Source organism: Bacillus rossius, chromosome 11 (genome assembly GCF_032445375.1).
Source record: "Bacillus rossius redtenbacheri isolate Brsri chromosome 11, Brsri_v3, whole genome shotgun sequence".
Taxonomy (NCBI): Eukaryota; Metazoa; Arthropoda; class Insecta; order Phasmatodea; family Bacillidae; genus Bacillus; species Bacillus rossius.
This window is the reverse complement of record NC_086338.1, coordinates 13,179,281-13,200,737: the sequence shown is the minus strand read 5'-3', so window position 1 is coordinate 13,200,737 and position 21,457 is coordinate 13,179,281. Positions and strand designations below refer to the sequence as shown.

General features: G+C 41.0%; 2 protein-coding genes across 2 annotated transcripts; both read left to right on the top strand.

Annotated features, from left to right (window-relative positions):
- The first annotated feature begins 661 nt into the window (after positions 1 to 661).
- On the top strand, positions 662 to 14,533 carry LOC134536421 (proline-rich protein 5-like). The gene is made up of 6 exons (XM_063376133.1): positions 662 to 715; positions 797 to 945; positions 6,384 to 6,617; positions 7,181 to 7,420; positions 12,290 to 12,442; positions 14,417 to 14,533. Exons 3-6 carry the CDS (start codon positions 6,384 to 6,386, stop codon positions 14,531 to 14,533), a joined length of 744 nt encoding a protein of 247 aa, XP_063232203.1. The 5' UTR covers positions 662 to 715; positions 797 to 945.
- On the top strand, positions 14,503 to 20,832 carry LOC134536642 (uncharacterized). Its single transcript, XM_063376445.1, has 2 exons — positions 14,503 to 14,732; positions 20,230 to 20,832. The coding sequence occupies exons 1-2, from the start codon at positions 14,534 to 14,536 to the stop codon at positions 20,349 to 20,351; spliced, it is 321 nt and encodes a 106-aa protein (XP_063232515.1). The 5' UTR covers positions 14,503 to 14,533; the 3' UTR covers positions 20,352 to 20,832.
- Positions 20,833 to 21,457: the final 625 nt, after the last annotated feature.

Genomic DNA, 21,457 nt, shown 5'->3' with positions numbered 1-21,457 from the left:
CAAGGCACTCTAGAAGAAGATCAGTCAAATACGCGACACTAGCGCTTCAAGCAGCAAGTATTGAAGACGAAGATGGCAACCCGGACTCCAACTGGTGCAGCTATTATTAGGTACTACATATTTAAAAAATTCCATCTCCGCATCTGTTATTTTAATAGATAACTTATTTAATTCTTAGTCTGGTATCCACCTCGATTAACATGACCTCAAAGGCGTAAGTTTTTCCATACCAGAGAATTCCGACCTGTGATGTTTTTAATAACCTCGCTTCCAATGTACTGTGTATGAAAAATTTAATTTAATGTGTCCTTTAGGGTCATAACAACATTGGTAGATAATGTTACATTCATCTTATGTGCATGAGACTGAGTGATTCTGGTGTACTCAAGGAACAAACCGAAACAAAAATGGCGACATCCACCAGAAGAATAAAATATAGTGGATATTACATCATCCCAAATGGCAACATGCAGCGGACGAATTCAAGTCGTTGGCCTTCAGCAGGTGAAAACCAGATGTTAACCTCTAGCAGACGACAACAAAATTAGCTCCTGTGATGTGGCCGGGGTCATCCAAGATTGAAGTCGGAGTCAATGTCAATGTAAGGGGGTCAAGCTCAAGGTCATCAGAGAATGCCCTCGTGACGTCACAATCCAAGATGGCGGCCGGTGCCTCGACACCTCACCTCGGACCCAGTCGTATGAGCGGCCAATATGTACTACTCATGATAATAACATGAAATGTAGGTACATAGTTTGTGTGCGGTGTCGTCGAGTGACGTGTAAGTTGTTCCCAGGCGATGAGTGGAAGCAAACACGAGGCGACAGCCTCCCACTCCCGTGAGCCGGCAGTCTGGCGGCGAGGGCCTCTCTGCTGATAGCACGCGGCGTCACTGCGAAGGTCAGCGCCGATAGCAGCAGCCGGCAACGAGCAGCCAGCACCGAGGTACGTGCCACGCCGTCGCCTCGCTCGTTAGGGCGACAAGGGAGCTAGCTCGAGGGTTAGAGTCGCCCTTAGCAGGCCGCTTTCACTCCCGGGAGGGTCGGGCTGGCAGTGTGAAGCTATAGTGCTTCCAGTGGTCACTTTCTAGGATTGTGGGAATTTCTGTAATAACCAAACACGTTTTCATCTAATTATTGTGCTTTGAGATAAGGAATTCAAGTATATGTAAATATACAAATATATATGTTTAATACTCGGAGTCTGTAATATGTGTGTGTGACGTATTGAAACTTATTTTTCTTTCGCCAAAAACAACATTAAAATTTCTAATATATGTTTCCAGACATCTAAAGCCTTCCAGAAGCCATATAATTGTGAGATATGTTCATTATAACGCGATTCCTAATTTTCTAGCTGTCACGAAACTCGATCATTACGTCTAGTTATGCTTCTCTTAGAGATGTGGAACACTAAGCTATTTCTCTAATTCCTGACGTACATATATCATTCATTTATTTAACGAGAGTTTATTGATTTTAAGGTTTATAAAAAATTTTAAAAACAAAATGTTTAACATAACTTAACAACTCGTCTTTGAGTATACTAAATTTGTAACTCGTATTGTTTTATATATTTTATATAATTTTTTTTTAAAAACATAGTCGGAACATTGATGTGTTAAAATACAACCTGCAATTCAGTAACTTGAACCCAAACGAAGCAACAGTTTCAAGACTAACAAGTTAACAATCGTTTTTCAAAGGCACACAGTTGCTACGTGTGGCAGTGATATGTTTACGGCACAAACTTCTTAAAGCTTTAACGTGAAACCATCGTGAAGGGTTTGTTAAGTTCTGCAAGACACGCGCAGGACGCTTCTTGGCCCAACCGCCAGAGCTCGCCTGCTTCAGCACGACACGACGTCAACAAAGCTATCGACCAGAGATACTGCTGCGTCTTGTTTACGGAGCCGAGATAAGACTGCTGCGTTGATCGTCAGTGACCGCCACAGCGGCAATCACTTCATGTCGCGGAACAAGTGTTCCGTTTCTAGAATTCGCGTATTTGCGGCTTCGTGCAACATGCTCTCGTTCAAATATTTTAACTCAGCCTTCAAACCGGGTACACTGTCACGTGTTTTAACGTAACAGTTAGCTTGATTAATGATACCGTCAGATCTTTCCAAGGTCACCTCATTTGCATGCACAGTTTTCTCAGACTATCTTGACGTTTTTTTCGATGCTTGTCACAAGCGCGTGTAACTTATTTCACCTGATCGCTTCCTAGGCGTGTCTTTCTAGACCCAAGCTGGACACAGCTTCTGAGATGACAAACAAGTCCTACTATCATGCTTCAGGCGTACGAAGGGTGTTCAGACTGGACATCATACCATAGCCTATCCTAGGCTCTGCGGCCAGTCTTCCGGGGCCCACGAGCCAAACACTTCCTTAAAAACTCTCTTTGAACAATATATATCACTTAAATAGTGTGGCCGGTGCGGATACTTAGGCTTATTTATAAATTAAATTTTAAATTTTTATTAAATCTCCAGTTTAAATTATTAAATTGTATTTCTTATTTAATTTTCACATCCATTATAGGTTTTCATTCTTTGTTTTATATTAATTTGTGTTACGATTTAGTGTTAAAGTTTTGTTACTTGTTTATGGCCGCTGGGGAGAGCGCTGGCGGGGAGAGGCCATGCGACGGCAGCGCCGCGCGATGCGTGGATGCGCGGCGGACTGCTGAAGGCGGAGGAGTTCGTCTGGAAGTGCTGAGGGCGGAAGCACGGAGGCACAGCGGCGACCGCCCGTGCCCAGCGCCGAGGACCTGAGTTGCGGCACCGGGCACCAGCACGACCAACAGCGTAGTCCCCGAAACACTGTTTAAGGCCGGGAAGTGTGGCCCTAAGATGGTGCAAATCTTTGCTGATTAAACAAAAAAAAATTTGGTAAAACTCTGAGAATGAAGAGACTGAATGTTTTGCCTTATTTAATTTGTGGTTCGGGTCTTCATTTGGGGGAACAGCGTGAGTTCTAAACGCTACACTGCGTATTAAGTGTCTAATTTCCGTCAGCCTTCGTTTCGACTTTATTTTGCTCAGAACTTTGTTGGTCACTTTAACCGTGAAGCGAGTTGAAACAATTTGGTAGATACGCCAGCCTACGTAATGCCCTTTTTGACCTGGATGGACTAGCGGGATGCGGGAATAGCATACGACGTTTTAGCAGTCATTGCAGTTTTAATGGACGTTTCACGAAACTGGAACATTGGAAGTTTTATTGGTATAAACTTCATTAAATTTAAACTTCTCCCCAGCTACGAAAGTATAAACTTTTAAGTGGTATATTATAAGTTGCGCAGCGTGTAAGTTATTCAGACATTTTAGCGGAACTGTATTATTTGTATAGATATTTACTTTATTGTTTTTTTTTATAAAATATATTCTGTGTCTGATATATTGGCTGTTGAGCGCCTCCTGCGAGCAGCGCGCGAGTGCCGCGAGTCGCCGACAGGAAGCGCCGCGAACCTGTCACTGGCAGGCAGCAAACACGAGGCAGCAGAGTCGGGGGGTGACACTGGCACACGAACAGCAGGAGAAATTGTGCGGCGGGGCTCAGCCATAACGAAGCAGCAAAAAGGGTCAGGCGAACAGCACACAGTAACAAGCGCGAAAACAGAGCAGCAACAAGCAAGGCAAATAAGGGACGAAAATCACAAGCAGAAACAGCAATCACGAACATCGCGTAAATCCAGGCACGAAAAAACAGAAACAGACAGCAATGACAGTCCAAAGCACCGCAAAAACCGCACAAAGAACAAGACCAGAGAATCCGCAACAGAAAACCAAAACAGCAAACATCAGAAAGACAGCACAAGAAGCAGCACAACCGGCCGACGAGAAGACTCGCGGACAGCAGGCGGAACAGCGCAGGGAGTCCCTGGTGGCAGCACAGTCGGCGGGCAGCGCGACGGCGGAGGTCTATGGCGCGGGTCGTGGTCACCGCAAGTTCACGCAGCCGGGGTGAGTCAGGGACTGACTGACGATCAGCAGCCGTTTCTTCATATGCTCGGCCGTGAGCGTGTGACAGCGACACCAGGAACTATTATGTTCCCATAACTCGCTATGTGGGAAGTCAATTCAAGATTGCGACCCCGTCACTTTATTCGAATCATTAGAAACGTTGGCGGGGCGCGAAGTGTGTTAATTGTGGCTCACGGTCCTGAAAGTAGTTAAGTAGCTGTCGCTGTGGTGCTTGGCTTTAATTTATTTAGTGCAGATATCATGTCACCCTTTCCCCCTCAGTTAGGTGGCAAACTGATGTATGGAAGTGTCGTGATGTCTGTATTTAGAGGCTTGTAAAGTATTGTATCAAAAGTGGCCTAGTTAATCTCGTTGTGTGAGTGTAGTGTTAAGCTCCAAGGCCGCGCGCGACAGCACAGTGACCCCCCAACAGGTATGTGCCCGGCCAGTCGCCGAGGAGGCATATAATCGTGAATAGTGTAGAGTTCCGCTGTGGGAAAGAGGTTAGTTATTCTCCGTTCACTCTTACCTGAGTTTTGGAATAAACAAAGCCTCTTGTAAACAAACATTTTCATTGGCTGCCGGCTGCCGCGCACATTATTCGTGCGCAAGAAATAGTCCCTTGGTTACGTACCATTTGTAAGTATTTTTACACTGCCTTTTTTATAACAATTGTTGATATATAGCATTATAGCGGTTCATCATTTATTTCCAATACAGTTTAATGTGTCAGCAAGTATTTACTTACAATTTTGTTAGCAGACGCCGTGTGTACAGTGGCATAGACATAAGGTACTGTACAGTGTACAGTTGATGCCCAGCGCAACAGTTATATTTCGGATTCGCGCGCGCACGGTTTGTTATGGCTGACGTCGGACCGAGTTTTGTAAAACACAGAACGGGAAAGCCTTTGAAAAGTGCACAGAAAACTATTATGTTGAATGTTTTTAAAACATTTTCAGACAAATATCCGGATTGTCGTGTGAACCATATCGCGAGTTTAACTGCGGAATTTAGGCGTGTTTCGAAGAGCAGTGTGCTTCGTGCAAGGAAAGAATTACAGGACACCGGGACATTAACATCTTCCGGGAAGAAAAGGAAACTTGAGTATCCTGTTATAAAAACTTGTGATGATTTTGTGAAGACGGTTGTTAGGCGTAAAGTGCATAGTTTTTTCTTCGAAAATGAACCACCTACGCTGAACAAAGTGCTACGGTGCTTCCTGTTATATTACGTCTCCGTTATTTTATTAGCACCGACTGTACTGAAGGGTGTGTGTTGCAACTAGTGCTTGGCGCGCCAGATGAATTCAACCTATCACTTGCTGACGCGGCGTAGTGATACGGGGGGGGGGGGGGGGTCTTTGTTTATTTCAGAACTCAGCTAAGAGTGTGCGGAGAATAGCAGGCAACCGCGTGGGATTCTGTCAGTCCGCTCCCGCAGACAGCCAGTGCCCCCGAAGCTGACTGTTGCTCCAGTCACTCACCGATTCACTCGTTCAGGTTTCTCTCTCCATCAGCCGACGCGCCGGGACCGAGGGTCACTACTCCTCTTCCCCCCTGCCGACGATGTGCAGCTTTAGAAGTGTGTGTAACGCCAGGCTCTCGTCGACTACTGCTGCATCGCCGGCAGTGCCAACACTCCAGGCCCAGCGCGCCGTCCGACTTGAAGTTCCGCCGTCACTCGATCCTCGGCGAGTCACCAAAGCAACGACTGACGATCCACTGGAGTGGGCCGTGTTTATAGTCCGCTGGGCCCCGGCCGATCACACGGGAGAACAGTCTGGAAGCCCGCGGGGGAAGTTCGGCTCGTCGGTAGTTCCGGCGCCAAGCCCGCGAAGCCGATCTGAGTCGAAAGGACCCGAGCGGGCCCGATGGCTGGCTTGCTGCCAGTCGCGCAGAATTCGAACAGTGCGCGCCCCTGTGCTGCGGTTGGTATCCAGTCGACAAGCAGGGGCGCGGTCTCTTGCAATACAACAAAGTTACGCAGTGCGATACTGCTTAACACTTTCATATGTACACAATGGATTTAAATAAAAGAAAAATAAGCATTATTTCAAAAATAGTTTCTAGCTTTCAAGATTATCGCGATTGAATTATTTGTTTCAAGGTTTTAATAATTATTGTCTTTACATTAATTTATTTTTCTGCCAAATAGCAATGTTAAAACTACTTCGATATAGTGAATGCATGCGCATTATATTTAAATTTGTTATAATTTCACATCAGATTATTAATAACGTTTCTATAATAATATTTATTTAAACAGAAATTATTTTCAACAGTTATAATGAGTCAATTATCAGGTTCGAAATAACAGAATTAAATCTCACGATGTTCCACAAAGTTCCCCTCAGTTTTCGTAGGGAAACACGTGAGACACGAGACCACGGGTGCTGTGGGTGCTGTGGGTGCAGATGCCCCGCGGCAAGCTGGCGCGCGCGCCCTCCTTCACGCTGCCGGGCCGCGCGATGCTGCGCCTGGACCCGGCGCTGCGCTTCTCGCTCGGCCGCCTGGTGGAGGCGGCCCGGCCGCGCCCCGACGCGCCCTCCCCCGCCGCGCAGGCGCGCTTCGCCACCTCCTGGCAGCTGCGCTTCCGCGAGGAGTGGGGGCGGCTGCGCGCGGCCGTGCGCCGCCTCTTCCACTGGCCGGTGAGTGCGCACACGCGTGCTCGATCCTCTGCTGCAGCTCGCGTCCCTCTGTTCAGTCAACTAGGGAGCTTACAGTCAGCTCAACAAGTTTCAATTCAAGCTATGAAATTACTGTTAACATTATAACTTGTATTTCAAATTTAAAAAATTGAGCCGAAAATTACAATTGGCAGCACAATCAGGTAACTTTAATCCAAACATGATTACGTAGAGAGACCTGCAAAATTCGCGGATTCATTCGGTGATAGGCTAGAATTCAAACACATATTACCTCTTGGATAATTTTGCTATTGGCTTACTGTTCATCAGGACGAATCTCAACCAGTTTAAAAAAAAAAACCTCAACCAAAGAAGGATCCAATCGCAGACAAACCAGCTGAGACGACTTACAAGTGGGCAGCCAATGAACTTGCGTTATTTGCCCGAGTGTACAGGGGCATGTGCAGTCTATCCTGAAGGCCATCGAAACCACGAATTTTGCAGGTCTCTAATGATTAGCTCTTTTGTTTCCGATGTTACCTCTAAGTGCACTGAGCGAGAGGCAGATCGGGGCGGGACGGCAGGAGGCGGCGAGCGAGGACCTGGCGGCGCTGCACGAGGACGTGCGCGTGCTGCAGCGCTCCCAGGCCGGCTCCTTCATGCTGGAGTACTACCAGAGCACGCTGCTGCGAGACGCCGCGGCGCCGCTGCTGGCGCGCCTGCTGGAGCGCAGGGCCGAGCTGGCGCAGACCCTGGCGCTCGTGTGGACGCACTTCTACTGCCACTCGCTGCCCGCGCTGCAGGCCGTCTTCGTCAGCGTCAAGGTGCGTGACACTCCCTCCTCCTGTCCTCCCCCTCTGTCAACCACATCTCGACATTCAACTGTCCCGTCACGCTCATTGTACGCTTGCGCCGCAACGACAGAAGTGAAAACTTAAAACTTTGTTTATAAATGTGTGATATTAAATAATTTATACGTCAAATGTACGTAAGAAAATGAATCTGATTACTAGTATAATTTCAAGTATTTATTCTTTTATTATTAATAAAAGAAGCATCTATCGGCAAGTGCAGTAATAATAGGTAGGGATAGGAAAAATTCGCGGGTTCAATTCGCGACAGGCTAAAATACAAACAGTTACACCTCAGTGCTGCCTCTGCTATTGGCTCACAACTCACCTGGATGACTCTGGGCCAATTAGAAACGCCCGACCAAATCTTTATCGAATCACAGGCTGCTACGTTGGGACGTCTCACAAGACGGTAGCCAATGGGTGGGTGACATTTTACTGAGTGTACGCAGAACTATGAAGTTCATCCTGCAGGTCATTGAACCCGCGAATATTTCCTATCCCTAATAATAGGTTATATTAGGTATTTCATTACAATTTATTTACATGTAAACTTGTTCATAATTATATTCAAACGAAAAGTTAATGTGGTTTTCGTTGTTTATTACAATAACAATTTCGGCAATAAAGGTTAATTATTCTTGCATTTTAAAAATCTGATTACTAGTATAATTTCAAGTATTTATTCTTTTATTATTAAAATAAAAATAATTCAATTTTATTCACAAAAGTATGCAATCATTTCATCAATGTTTTGTTATGACGTTGTCACGTTAAACTATCGTCCGTAAACCGACTTTACATACAGCCAATTTTTTATATGTTTATACTATGTAAAAAAAATTGAAAACCGATACATTTGCGTCATAATTTTTATCATTCTACTACTACATAGAATAAATATTTGTGATATTCAAGTTCAACATAGTGTATTCAGAACCGTACCTAGTGCTGACTTAATTAATGAAATGTATGCTATGTTAGAGAACATTAGTTTAAAAGAAATTTATTTAAAGGCATTTATTTTTTCAAAACACACAACTTAATAGCTATCCGTAAAATGTATTCAGTAATAGAATATAAAATTGCGGGTGTCGTTAATATTAAAATTACAAAACAAAATATGTTAATGTTGTATATAAAAAATAAATTTTGTTCAAAACACTCATATAAAGCAATCAAAATTTTACACAATTATTAAAATATAAGAATTAATAATATTTTTAATAAGGTAACAAATCTTTTAATTTTTTTTGTTAGATAGAGAGTTTTTAATACTTTGCAAATTTCAAAGTTAAGATCATAAAACAAGAACTTGCCATAAAGTTTCAAACCTACTTTAAATAAAATAATTTATTGTGGACTTATTAAAGTATAACTTAAAACACAAAAAATCCCAAAATTGCAGTCAGATATTTTTAAACCATGTTCAAATGAATAAGCATGAATAGTATAAATTTATAGTAATCTATTAATAACAAAAAACCACAGCTACACAATAATATATATTTTAAACTACAGTTCTTTAGTTTTAAATTCCCGGAATATTTTTGGTTGTTGTTATGAACGACAGTGTTATGTGTGGGAAAAAAGGTTTGAAATAATAAATCATTAATTAAATACAGTGTTAATTGTTATGTATTATTTATACTGAAGCGGACGTTTCCGCCGTCTTGTTTTCGCACGCCATCCTTCCCCTCCTTTCCTTGAGACTTGGTAGAACCCCCTCCTCACTCCCCTCCAGCCATTGGAGTGGTCACGAGAGCGTTTAGCGCCGTGCGCAGATTCCCCACTCCGTTCTGCGCACGCGCACTTGTGTTTGGCTTGTCTACATAAGGATCTGCACAATTAATATTAGGGTTTTTTATTCGCCTTAGTCGCCTTACTTGTCTTACTTCTACTTCAGTCAATCGACCTTGTCTTAGTGAAGCGTAAGTTATGTCAGTCCAGGGTGATCATATTTACTGGAGATTGTGTCATCTGCCAGACTAGGGTTCACTTAGCTGCCTAGCCTTTACTATTACATTTCTGCAGGGGCACAGCTAATTTTGTCGTCAAACTTGCGTGCTGCCCAATTTGAGCCTTTTGCCGGGTCTAGTTCTGTAGCCTTTTATATTTTCTGATCATGATATGCAGGGTTGTTGAGGAGGCCTTGCCTTGGGTACCGCGGGTGCTCTCAGAGTGACGTTCGAGTCGGCCTTAAATATGAGTCCTTGGCGTGAGCTTACTGCCCATAACTTGCCTGTACGTGTCTAGAGACTTTAGTAACTGTTTCAGGTGTTGGTCTCGTGTAAGCCAGCCCCTCTTAACATTTGTGCATGTCACTTTGCTTGGGTTATTGTGCTATGTCATGCCATGTTGAGGCATGCTGATTATTCTTGCTTAAATTTTCTGAGCTCTTTTTTACAGCTCGTTGACGTAACTTTACGTAGTTTTGGCCTTACGTCTTTTTATTGCACGAGCGGGCACGTTAAGGTAGCTTGCCTACAATACTATAAATAAATTTTTAAAAAATGGGGTGTGGCTGTGTCATGGACACGGCAGTGTGTTGTACGTGAATACCTGTACGTAAAAGGTTATATTTTCTATACGAAATATAAAACACGCTATTTTATTTATGTAATAATCATGTTTTAAAACTAAGGAGTACTTCGGGTTTCCATGTTTTGTTTATGATAGCAACTATTTCCGTTCGTCGGGTTCAGGAAAGAAATCAAATAATTACTGTGTTATAACTTTATTAATTATAGGTCTGTGATACGATCGTACACAATCGATGCCTACACAGTCCAGTGTCGATATAGAAGCGACCTCAGGGTTTCAAATATGCACTCTGCCACTGCGCTGTTGAGAATTCTGAACTCTAATGTGGAGACTAAGAGTTACAAACAATGTAATTCGAGTTTTCTCCTTTTTTATTAAACTGCATACGTGGCAATACAAACTGTTGTGGTTCTGGATCTACTTGCTGTTGCAGGTCAAGCCCCAGCAACTATATGTGTCAAGAAACAATGGTTAGGTTCCGCGACTACTTGACGCTGCAAGTGAGGACGGAGTAGGCAGGCAAGTGTGCATGTTGTTGCAGCACCAGCGACTCTCTATGTGGCAAGAACAGTGGTTAGGTTCCGTGACTACTTGACGCTGCAAGTGAGGACGGAGTAGGCAGGCAAGTGTGCATGTTGTTGCAGCACCAGCGACTCTCTATGTGGCAAGAACAGTGGTTAGGTTCCGTGACTACTTGACGCTGCAAGTGAGGACGGAGTAGGCAGGCAAGTGTGCATGGTGTTGCAGCACCAGCGACTCTCTATGTGGCAAGAACAGTGGTTAGGTTCCGCGACTACTTGACGCTGCAAGTGAGGACGGAGTAGGCAGGCAAGTGTGCATGTTGTTGCAGCACCAGCGACTCTCTATGTGGCAAGAACAGTGGTTAGGTTCCGTGACTACTTGACGCTGCAAGTGAGGACGGAGTAGGCAGGCAAGTGTGCATGGTGTTGCAGCACCAGCGACTCTCTATGTGGCAAGAACAGTGGTTAGGTTCCGCGACTACTTGACGCTGCAAGTGAGGACGGAGTAGGCAGGCAAGTGTGCATGTTGTTGCAGCACCAGCGACTCTCTATGTGGCAAGAACAGTGGTTAGGTTCCGTGACTACTTGACGCTGCAAGTGAGGACGGAGTAGGCAGGCAAGTGTGCATGTTGTTGCAGCACCAGCGACTCTCTATGTGGCAAGAACAGTGGTTAGGTTCCGTGACTACTTGACGCTGCAAGTGAGGACGGAGTAGGCAGGCAAGTGTGCATGGTGTTGCAGCACCAGCGACTCTCTATGTGGCAAGAACAGTGGTTAGGTTCCGTGACTACTTGACGCTGCAAGTGAGGACGGAGTAGGCAGGCAAGTGTGCATGGTGTTGCAGCACCAGCGACTCTCTATGTGGCAAGAAACAGTGGTTAGGTTCCGCGACTACTTGACGCTGCAAGTGAGGACGGAGTAGGCAGGCAAGTGTGCATGTTGTTGCAGCACCAGCGACTCTCTATGTGGCAAGAACAGTGGTTAGGTTCCGTGACTACTTGACGCTGCAAGTGAGGACGGAGTAGGCAGGCAAGTGTGCATGGTGTTGCAGCACCAGCGACTCTCTATGTGGCAAGAAACAGTGGTTAGGTTCCGTGACTACTTGACGCTGCAAGTGAGGACGGAGTAGGCAGGCAAGTGTGCATGTTGTTGCAGCACCAGCGACTCTCTATGTGGCAAGAAACAGTGGTTAGGTTCCGCGACTACTTGACGCTGCAAGTGAGGACGGAGTAGGCAGGCAAGTGTGCATGTTGTTGCAGCACCAGCGACTCTCTATGTGGCAAGAACAGTGGTTAGGTTCCGTGACTACTTGACGCTGCAAGTGAGGACGGAGTAGGCAGGCAAGTGTGCATGTTGTTGCAGCACCAGCGACTCTCTATGTGGCAAGAACAGTGGTTAGGTTCCGTGACTACTTGACGCTGCAAGTGAGGACGGAGTAGGCAGGCAAGTGTGCATGTTGTTGCAGCACCAGCGACTCTCTATGTGGCAAGAAACAGTGGTTAGGTTCCGCGACTACTTGACGCTGCAAGTGAGGACGGAGTAGGCAGGCAAGTGTGCATGGTGTTGCAGCACCAGCGACTCTCTATGTGGCAAGAAACAGTGGTTAGGTTCCGTGACTACTTGACGCTGCAAGTGAGGACGGAGTAGGCAGGCAAGTGTGCATGGTGTTGCAGCACCAGCGACTCTCTATGTGGCAAGAAACAGTGGTTAGGTTCCGCGACTACTTGACGCTGCAAGTGAGGACGGAGTAGGCAGGCAAGTGTGCATGGTGTTGCAGCACCAGCGACTGTCGGTGCGGCAGGCCACGCTGGTGGGGTTTCGGGACTACCTGCTGCTGCAGGTCGAGGAAGATCTGGCACCTTTGCTGCAGCAGCTTTATGCAAGGAATGCTGTGCCCGCCGCTGTTCGCCAGATGTTGCTCGTACTGCAGGTAATTATCTTTCTAATGTTCTGTCCCTTTTAATTACATCTGCAACAATAAATGTATTTTTTTTTTTTAAGTTTAACATGTTAAAAGGCTTTCACTTTTGTAAAATACCGGCCTTTCGTTTGGTTCCTTCATCTGATCTTGCTAATTCATGATCTCAGTCGGGATTTTCTATAGATTATGTCGTATGTTTTGTCTGCTTGTGTTTGTTCATAATTGTGGTAGTTATTTTGTTGATACATATAGAGGTCCCTAGGTTCAAGAGGCTTCAGATCACCCCGGTACATAGGTGGCGTTATGTCGTAATTTCTCGTGGAACGATTTATTGTCTTTTGATCCCGTGGTTAGTTTTTTTGCGATTCGCCTGTTCTCCCAGTCACTGCAGTATCTATCTCTTATATGCATGAAAAATTCAAATTAAATTTCAACCATGCAGTAATTGTCAATTACTATTGGTTTCTTTCAAGGTAGACTGATGAGATATTTTACAAAATGAAACGTTTTATCATCCTTTTTTGTAATACAAAATTGCCATAAAGCAATACAAAAATAATTTTGAGTACTAAGCATTATGCTTATTAATATAGATTAAAAATTGTCATTTCTTGTGTTAATTGCATTACTGAAATGTTTCTCAGAAATATGAGTATTAATAATGTGATTCGTCATTGGATACGGGGGATTAAACTTATTGAAATAAAACCTTCCACAAATCATTTGCAAGAAATATTTACATGTACAACTTTTAACATAACCTATTTTTAAGGGAAAGCCTAATCTTTATCAACCAAAGAAAACTTTTAAAACTAATTAATAATTTTTAAACTCAAGTAAAAGATACTTTAACTACATATATCGAAAGGTAATTTTTTTCTCAGTTAAAAGTTAAGTAAACATAATAAATATACTGAAAACAATTAATTCCACATTAAATGTTATGTTATTTTTACATAAGGGCAAAATATAAAATCATGTAAAATATAATTTGTTTTTTTATAAGTGTTGCAAATACTAAAGTTAATTTAGTTTACATGTTATATAATAATTTATTTTTAACCAATTAACTGTTCAAAATTTTTTTAACAAAAATATGAATAAAAAATTGTATTATCAGACAACTATAGGCATTTCCAATTAGTATTGTATCAGAATAGGTAAATTATTCATGTATTACATTTATTTATACTGTAACTAAGGCTCAAATGTTTTAAATGATTGGTGGTAAAAATTGTTTGGACATGATTTATTATTTTGGATGTATTGCCAAAATACAATTTTTTAATTTGCAGTTTTTTTTAGGAAACCTACTATAACATTTCGAATTTATAAAAAAAATTACCAGACACAAAATTGTACTACAATACCATACTTTACAAAGCAATCATCCAAATTCATACTAATAGCAAAACGAATTTTAAAAAATTATAGAAACACGTTAGTTCTCAGACACAGTCACTTAAACACATCTACATAATCAACACATAGAAAGACATAACAGAGGATGATAATTTAAAAATCATATTTTACATGTAAAACATAGTAACAATACATATTTATATTTTAATGCCGCCATCAACTTATTTAAAAACTTAGAAATTACATAATCTTGTACAGTTTCAGGAAGTCCTACAATTTACATGGTAGATAATAGCCGATTTAAGCCCCACTCCTCCGATGTGAACGTATTAATTAGAGGGTATGAGAGAACCCAAGTGTTGCTTGTACAGACAGTATACTACTCGCATACCGACCATTTGCTCCAAATGGAGTGGGGATGGAACGTGGGAGGCTGTGACTCGATGGCTCTAAGCAAGAACTTGCGTGTTGCAGGGAGTGACGGAGTGCTACCCGCCTAGTGACAAGCGGCTCCGACTGGAGCGGCTGGTTGCACGCTGTGTGTCACCGTACCAGGTCTATAGGGGATGTTACGTGGGAGGCTGTGACTAGATGGCTCTAAGAAGAACTTGCGTGTTGCAGGGCGTGACGGAGTGCTACCCGCCTAGTGACAAGCGGCTCCGACTGGAGCAGCTGGTTGCACGCTGTGTGTCGCCGTACCAGGTCTATAGGGGATGTTACGTGGGAGGCTGTGACTAGATGGCTCTAAGAAGAACTTGCGTGTTGCAGGGCGTGACGGAGTGCTACCCGCCTAGTGACAAGCGGCTCCGACTGGAGCGGCTGGTTGCACTCTGTGTGTCGCCGTACCTGGGCTACAGGGGACTCTACCTGGATGGATGCCCGGAGGTTGCCGTGCCATCTCGTGAGCTGGATGTAGCTCGCTTGCGGCGCCCTAGCGGTCAGTGGCGGAGCTTCAAATTAAATATAAGAAAATATCTGAATGCACTACCAAACTTAATTTTTCTTTATACTTAAGATTTCATACATTTCACCTGTATTTATTTTTAAACATTTATGTTTTTTTTTATTTTTGTTTCATTTTTTACAGCAAATATTGCAATTTAATGGTAGCTCTAAAATTTATTTTTGTTAATATATTTCATTTTTTAACAAGGCTTGCTGGTGAAATTAATGTACGATTTTATACATATATTTTTTAACAGGATAGCTACTTTAAAATTTAATTTATGAATACTTAAAATTTTCAAACAATTTTTGAAAAAAAAATACACTTATTTTTATTGTTTGTCGTATGTTTTATCGCGATATTCCTTATGTTCTTATAACTATTAAATACATACATAAATCTGGAGCGGTACAAAATTTTAGTTTATTTTTAATATTTTACGTTATATGTCCTGGAAAAAGAAATTTTGGCTAAAGGTCCCGTCAAATTATAGGGCTACTGGTGAAGAAAATTAATGTCATTGTATGCATGTATGTGTGAGTATCTGGCTGAGCTCATTCACTCGAGTGTCTATCGTCCTTCAATCAACTCCATTTATCATCTCTCTTGAGGAACATGTGTAGGGACAAATCAAGAGTTGTTGGCTAGGCAAACTCTGTCAAAAGTTTAGAGAAAACCACACACATGCTGTCTGAGGTACGGTTGAGAATAATGAAAAAGGGCACCCACACGAACATTCTGCCATACCCAAATGATACAAGTCGTTTCGGCCAGCCAGGATAAAAGCAAGGTTAAGTGAGATGTGGTGAAGCAGCAGTGGAATATTTTCGAAGAGATAGAACAGGAAGACAAAATAAATTCTACGGCCTTCCTTCATTTTGGTAGTTCATTTTTTATGTGTAAATATTTAAGCTCTTGGTAAACGACATTTGGTAATAGTAAATTCGTGAATTGAAGGAAGTAAAATTCTCCTTTGAGGCTTAAATTCCCCGTCGTCAAGCCTCCAATAAGCCTCTGAAGGGAAGCTTTGACATTGACCTAGACCTTGACCTCGGCCGTCACCGTTGAACTTTTCGTTACGGCCGCCATCTTGAAAATCCGTAATTTTTGAGCTATAAATTCGAGAAAAAGTTTCAATTTATAAATAATTGAACTAATAAAGTTATAATAATATAAAGTTATGCACAGTTTTTAAAACTGGTTGCCATATCGAAAATCAATAATTTTTATTCGATTTTAATGGAAAAATTTTAAATTTCTTAAAAAATATATTTAATTAAATATTGATTATAAAATTTATGAAAAGGCACTGAGTTCAAACCCGGTGGAAGCAAAATAAAAATGGCGACTGATTCTTCATCTACAGAAGCCACCGGCAGTCAGATCTTCCACCACTAATTCCAAGGCAGATATTAAGTCAGTCAGTATGACATAATGTCGGCTATCTTGTTTGCGTCTGCTGGAGGCCGCCATTATCTTTACATCTGCTAGATAACGCTGCCACTATATTAGGTTAATTGTTACCAGCTAGAGTGAAGTATCCAATTATTGCCAGGGCGTCCACCATCTTGACATTTGGCCGTCACATTGAAAATCTTTAATTATTAATCTTTAAATTCGAAAAAAAAATTCCCAAATTCATCAAACAATCGTCTCTTAATATAAAATTTACTCAATAGATTTTTGTCCACAGTTTGATACTAGGCAGTAAAGGATTAGTTAAATTGATTAATTAGATATTAAATAGTCTAAGGTATGGAATGCAAAAAAAAAAAGAACATCAATATTACATTGAACCGATAGTCAGAGGAGATAGCTCACACCAAGTACTACTTACTCATGCGGTAAGGACCATGTGTACGAAACCAATCCGACAACTTTGTATATTTTTCCTTGAATCATGTATGGAAAAAATTCGAATACATATTCACATACGACTAGTCAAACAACCTAAATTCAATCATGTTAACCAGATAGTTTTTTTTTAATATTCACGAGGCAGAGGCCGCCCGGCGCGCGGGGAGAGATTCACAGGCTTGCAGAAGTGTCAGGTAACCAGTCACCTGGCCTAGGCCTCGGTCCCCGGCCGTGTCACAAACACATATAAATGTCACTAAAATCATAATCCAGTACATTAAAAGTACTATTTGGAATCGCCCCTAAGTACGAAATACGGAACGAGAGAAGACAACGATCCTACCAAAGAAACATTCCCACCTCGGAAAATTTTGTAGTCGAACCCAGGCCAAATGCCACAAAAAGAAAGGCCACAAATAATAAGAAACAACAAATCTTCATACAGACCAAGTAAATCTGAACCACGAAATCAATCATGACCCGACTGCAGTCTTGACCACACACATTTAACGAAACGACACACATTCAACAAAAGTAAAGAATACACAATAGATGCAATAAAATCCAGTGAACACATAATACACAAAATTAATAAGCAATGAAAACTCAATGCACACACAGAACACGCAAAGAACACGCAATGTACACACCAAACACACAAGGAACACACATTGCACACACCGAACACGCAATACACACACCCAACACTCAATGTACATGCAGTGAACACGCAATGCACACACCGAACACATAAAGAACACGCAATGTACTCACCGAACACGCAATGTACTCACCGAACACGCAATGTAGAACACGTAACACCCTCTGTACACACCGAACTTGCAATGGACATGCAATGTACACACTGTACACACATTGTACACACTGAACACGCAATTGACACGCAGTGACACGCCGAACACGTAATGAAAACGCAATTAACATGCGATGTTCACGCAATGTACACACCGAACATGCAATGTACACGCAATGTACACACCGAACATGCAATGTACACGCAATGTACACACCGAACATGCAATGAACACATTGTGTATACTTTGAACATGCAGCCGCGAGAACTGTCTTAATTAGAAATCAGAATTCTTGAAATAGAACAATCACTTTTAAAATCCAATATATAATTTATTTACTTTTTTACATGCTTTATATTAGCTTCACCTGTATGTTTGTCTGTCCGTCTGTAACTCTTTCGACTAAGTTTTCTTTTCTTGCAAAGCACATACTTTTACCAGTTTCAATTGTTCCTTCCTCTGTGCTAGCCTTTCAGCTTGCTTAACCACGCCGAAAAAAAAAATGTTTTTTTTTTCCCGGTAAATTCTAAGATTATATCCATACATCTAACTGTAAATGATTGTCTGTCCGTCTGTAACTCTTTCGACTAAGAGTGAGTGTCTCATGATTGTAAAATGTCCCACCAATTTTATTACTCTCGTTAGCTGAGCGGTCTAAGGCGCGCGACTTCTGTGACGTTAGCTTTTGGATTCAGCGATCGTGGGTTCTACTCCAGGCCACGCCGAAAAAAATTTTTTTTTTCCGGTAAATTCTAAGATTATATCCATACATCTAACTGTAAATGATTCGGAGAGACTTTACCATTTCTTTGTGACGTTGCAACTCCAAATAGTTATCTCAGATGGTAATAGGTAGTGTCGGTAACTCATTTCCCTATGATAATTATACATAAATATAGTTTAAAAAACTAAAAAAACATGCTTTTAAAGAATATCAAACTAAAAAGTTAAAAATAAATATAGTTTAAAAGACTAAAGAAACATGCTTTTAAAGATTATCAAACTAAAAAGTAAAAAATAATTTTAAAATTTAATTTATGACAATAGTATATAAGCAATACTAGTATAAATGAGAAAAAAGCATGGGGTGCTTAATATTCAAAAAATATGGCACAAAGCGCCTCAAGGTTTTTTCTCATTTATACTAGTATTGCTTATATACTATTGTCATAAATTTAATTTTTAAATTATTTTTTACTTTTTAGTTTGATAATCTTTAAAAGCATGTTTATTTTTGTTTTTTAAACTATATTTATTAGTTTTATACAAATGCAGGTAAAACAAGTCATTATTGAATGTAGCCGCAGCTTCCTTCAGTTCTTTGAGTATAGTGCCTACTTCGGTGAGGTGCGAATAGTTTCATGCCATAAGCTAGGCCAACAGTAGTCTCAGACGTTCGATCGATATGTTAGGATGTTCTCACGATGAGTAATCGATCTCTTCTGCTATTGTCATCTACCTTGCATGTTTATTATAAGTATTTTAACCCTTATCCGGAGACGTGGGGTCTCCGTGACCCCAGCAAAACTTTAACTTGCTGCCATCTATGTACAGTTCAAGGCACTTGCTTGTGGTACCATCTACCTTTCGCTTGGATATCACATAGTCTCCTCCTGCAGTGTCAGATTTGTTTACGCTGTCTGGCGCTAGATATCAGGTCGCAAAGATAACTTGGGATCGTAGTGGCACCACGTCACCAGTTATGTTTCTATCTCAGAAGTGATCAAATGGCTTCTAAACGAACATGTGTATGTGTGGGCGATTTAGATTATGACGAAACTATTTCTAAGTGGTTGAAAGATATTTTTAGTGACTTAAGTGATCAAAGTGTGTGTGGAAAAGCAATGTGTGATGATTACAGAGCAAACAGTGACTTTTCGTACAAATTTAATTTTTTCAAATTTTTAATTTTTTTTATGTAAAAATGCCATTTTCAAAATATATAAGTATGCATGTGCTTTCTAGTTAGCTAGATTATATATTTTGTTGTGGTTTAAGCATTGGTTATGCAAGGAAAAATTTTTTGGGGGGAAAAAAGTAATTTCTTTTTTTTTTTTTTTTGGGAAAATTTATCTGTTGTAGATTTTATGAAAAAGTCTTATTATTCATAGAAGTTTTCTATATTTTGTTTGTTTACTATATCTATATTGAATAGCAAATAAAACTTTAAGGCTACCATCTGCTTTTTTTTTAAAAAAAAGCAATTATTACAAATATGCATTTTTTAGATTTATTTGAGCAAGCACCAATGGAAAAAATTGTATTTTATAATTCGTAAATAATTATTTAGTAATTTATTTTTTAATTAAATTAATAAGTATAAAAAATGCATTAAATAATTTTACATGGAACAAAAATAATTTCTAATCAGTTAATTTCTACAAAACATTTTGGGGTCTGAGGGGCACCACGTCACCAGATATGTCAAATATTTTCACGTCTCCGGCTAAGGGTTAAACATCACTATATACCAAGTGATCCTAGTAAGTTTTATCAGAATAATTAACTTTATCACGAAGTTTCCATCGTTTTGCATAGTTCAGGAATCGAACCACGGAAACGAAGTGCCATAGTATAGTAAGAAATAAATTGTCCCCGAATAGTAATTTATACACTACTCACAATAATACATTAAAAAATGCCTCCATTTATGAAAAGCTGCATATGCAATTCTTTAGGATCCTTTCAAAAACTTTTCATAACTACTTTTGGCTAAAGTGTATTTTATGGAGGTATTCGAAAAACACAACTATTTATAAAATCACCAGTGATCAGTGATCTAAGCAGTGTAGAGAGCCACTGGGAAACTGTTGCAGTGGCAGACCCAGGACGCCTGACACGACCGCTCAGCACCAGCGCTGCAAAGGTCGAGACACTCGGTGACCTGTTCGCGCTTTCTGCGGACCGCCATGTCGCCAAGTTCCGCTCCGGCAGCTAACCAGGATGCCCATCACCAGCGCCGCCAAGGTCGAGACCCTCAGAGACATGTTCGCAATTTCAGCAGAACATCATGCCACCAAGTTCTGCTCCATGCCTATGACCAGCGCTGCGAAGGTCGAGACTCTTGGTGAACTGTTCGCACATTGAGACTACCATGTCGCAAAGTTCCGCTTCGGGAACTAACCAGTGCGCCATTGCACAGCTGTTGTGTGGTAAATGCTCTACTTGTTTAACTTGATGTTCTATTTTGTAGGCAAACTTGACCTTATGTAGGCTCTTAGTAATTTATTTTTATTTAAGGTAAGGTGCCTTAGTCCTTAATTTTTATAAATAGGCATGTAACTATCAATTAATGCAAAGTTGTATAGTTTGTTACTAACTTAAAACGAAAATAATCGTTGTGAAGTTTTAATAATTTAGGAGAAAAACTACTGGACAGTAAACATTTTGAAGCTTAAGTTTAAATAAATTTATCTTTTTAAATCATATTAGGTATCTGTAGTATTTATTTATGTATTTGTGAAATTTTGGACTACCTACCAGTTTCGATATCTTGTGTTTATATTTGTGATCGTTTTACGTCTTTGAAGGTGACCGTGGTGTTGCCCTTCTCTTGTGGTAATCCATCACATAAATATCGTGTTTAGTTTTTTTATTTCAAATCCACTTCATTATGGTTATTAAGTTGCTCCATGCCTCATCACCTTTTGGGTGAGTTTTTGCTTGATTCCTCAGGCATCATTTTAAATATTTATTTTTGACAGATTTATACATACATATATATATATATATATATATATATATATATATATATATATATATATATATATATATATATATAGCTTTTTCTTCTAGTGGTCCTTGTTTGGTGTGTGACATCAAGGCCCATAGTTGACTTTCCCATAACGTCTGGAACAGGAGTGATTCTTTCTCCTCCTCCTCCTCCTCCTCTCTTGGCCTCAGGATGCTGACAGGCAATGTCAAGAAAGTCTTTGCAATAAATTTTATTTTCGGTTTGAAGCATGTTTGTGCATGGACTTCCTACTATTTTGGACTTCTTCACATCTATCATCGCATCGAAATTCTAATTGATTTAACCTTTGA

Bases quoted from the DNA above. Each gene is read 5' to 3' on its own strand.
- LOC134536421 (XM_063376133.1), top strand. From the start codon at position 6,384: ATGCCCCGCGGCAAGCTGGCGCGCGCGCCCTCCTTCACGCTGCCGGGC. The intron at 6,618-7,180 runs GTGAGTGCGCAC...GCGGGACGGCAG, and splicing joins GCCGCCTCTTCCACTGGCCG to GAGGCGGCGAGCGAGGACCT. The intron at 7,421-12,289 runs GTGCGTGACACT...ATGGTGTTGCAG, and splicing joins CCGTCTTCGTCAGCGTCAAG to CACCAGCGACTGTCGGTGCG.
- LOC134536642 (XM_063376445.1), top strand. From the start codon at position 14,534: ATGGCTCTAAGAAGAACTTGCGTGTTGCAGGGCGTGACGGAGTGCTAC. The intron at 14,733-20,229 runs GTCAGTGGCGGA...AAACTGTTGCAG, and splicing joins TCGCTTGCGGCGCCCTAGCG to TGGCAGACCCAGGACGCCTG.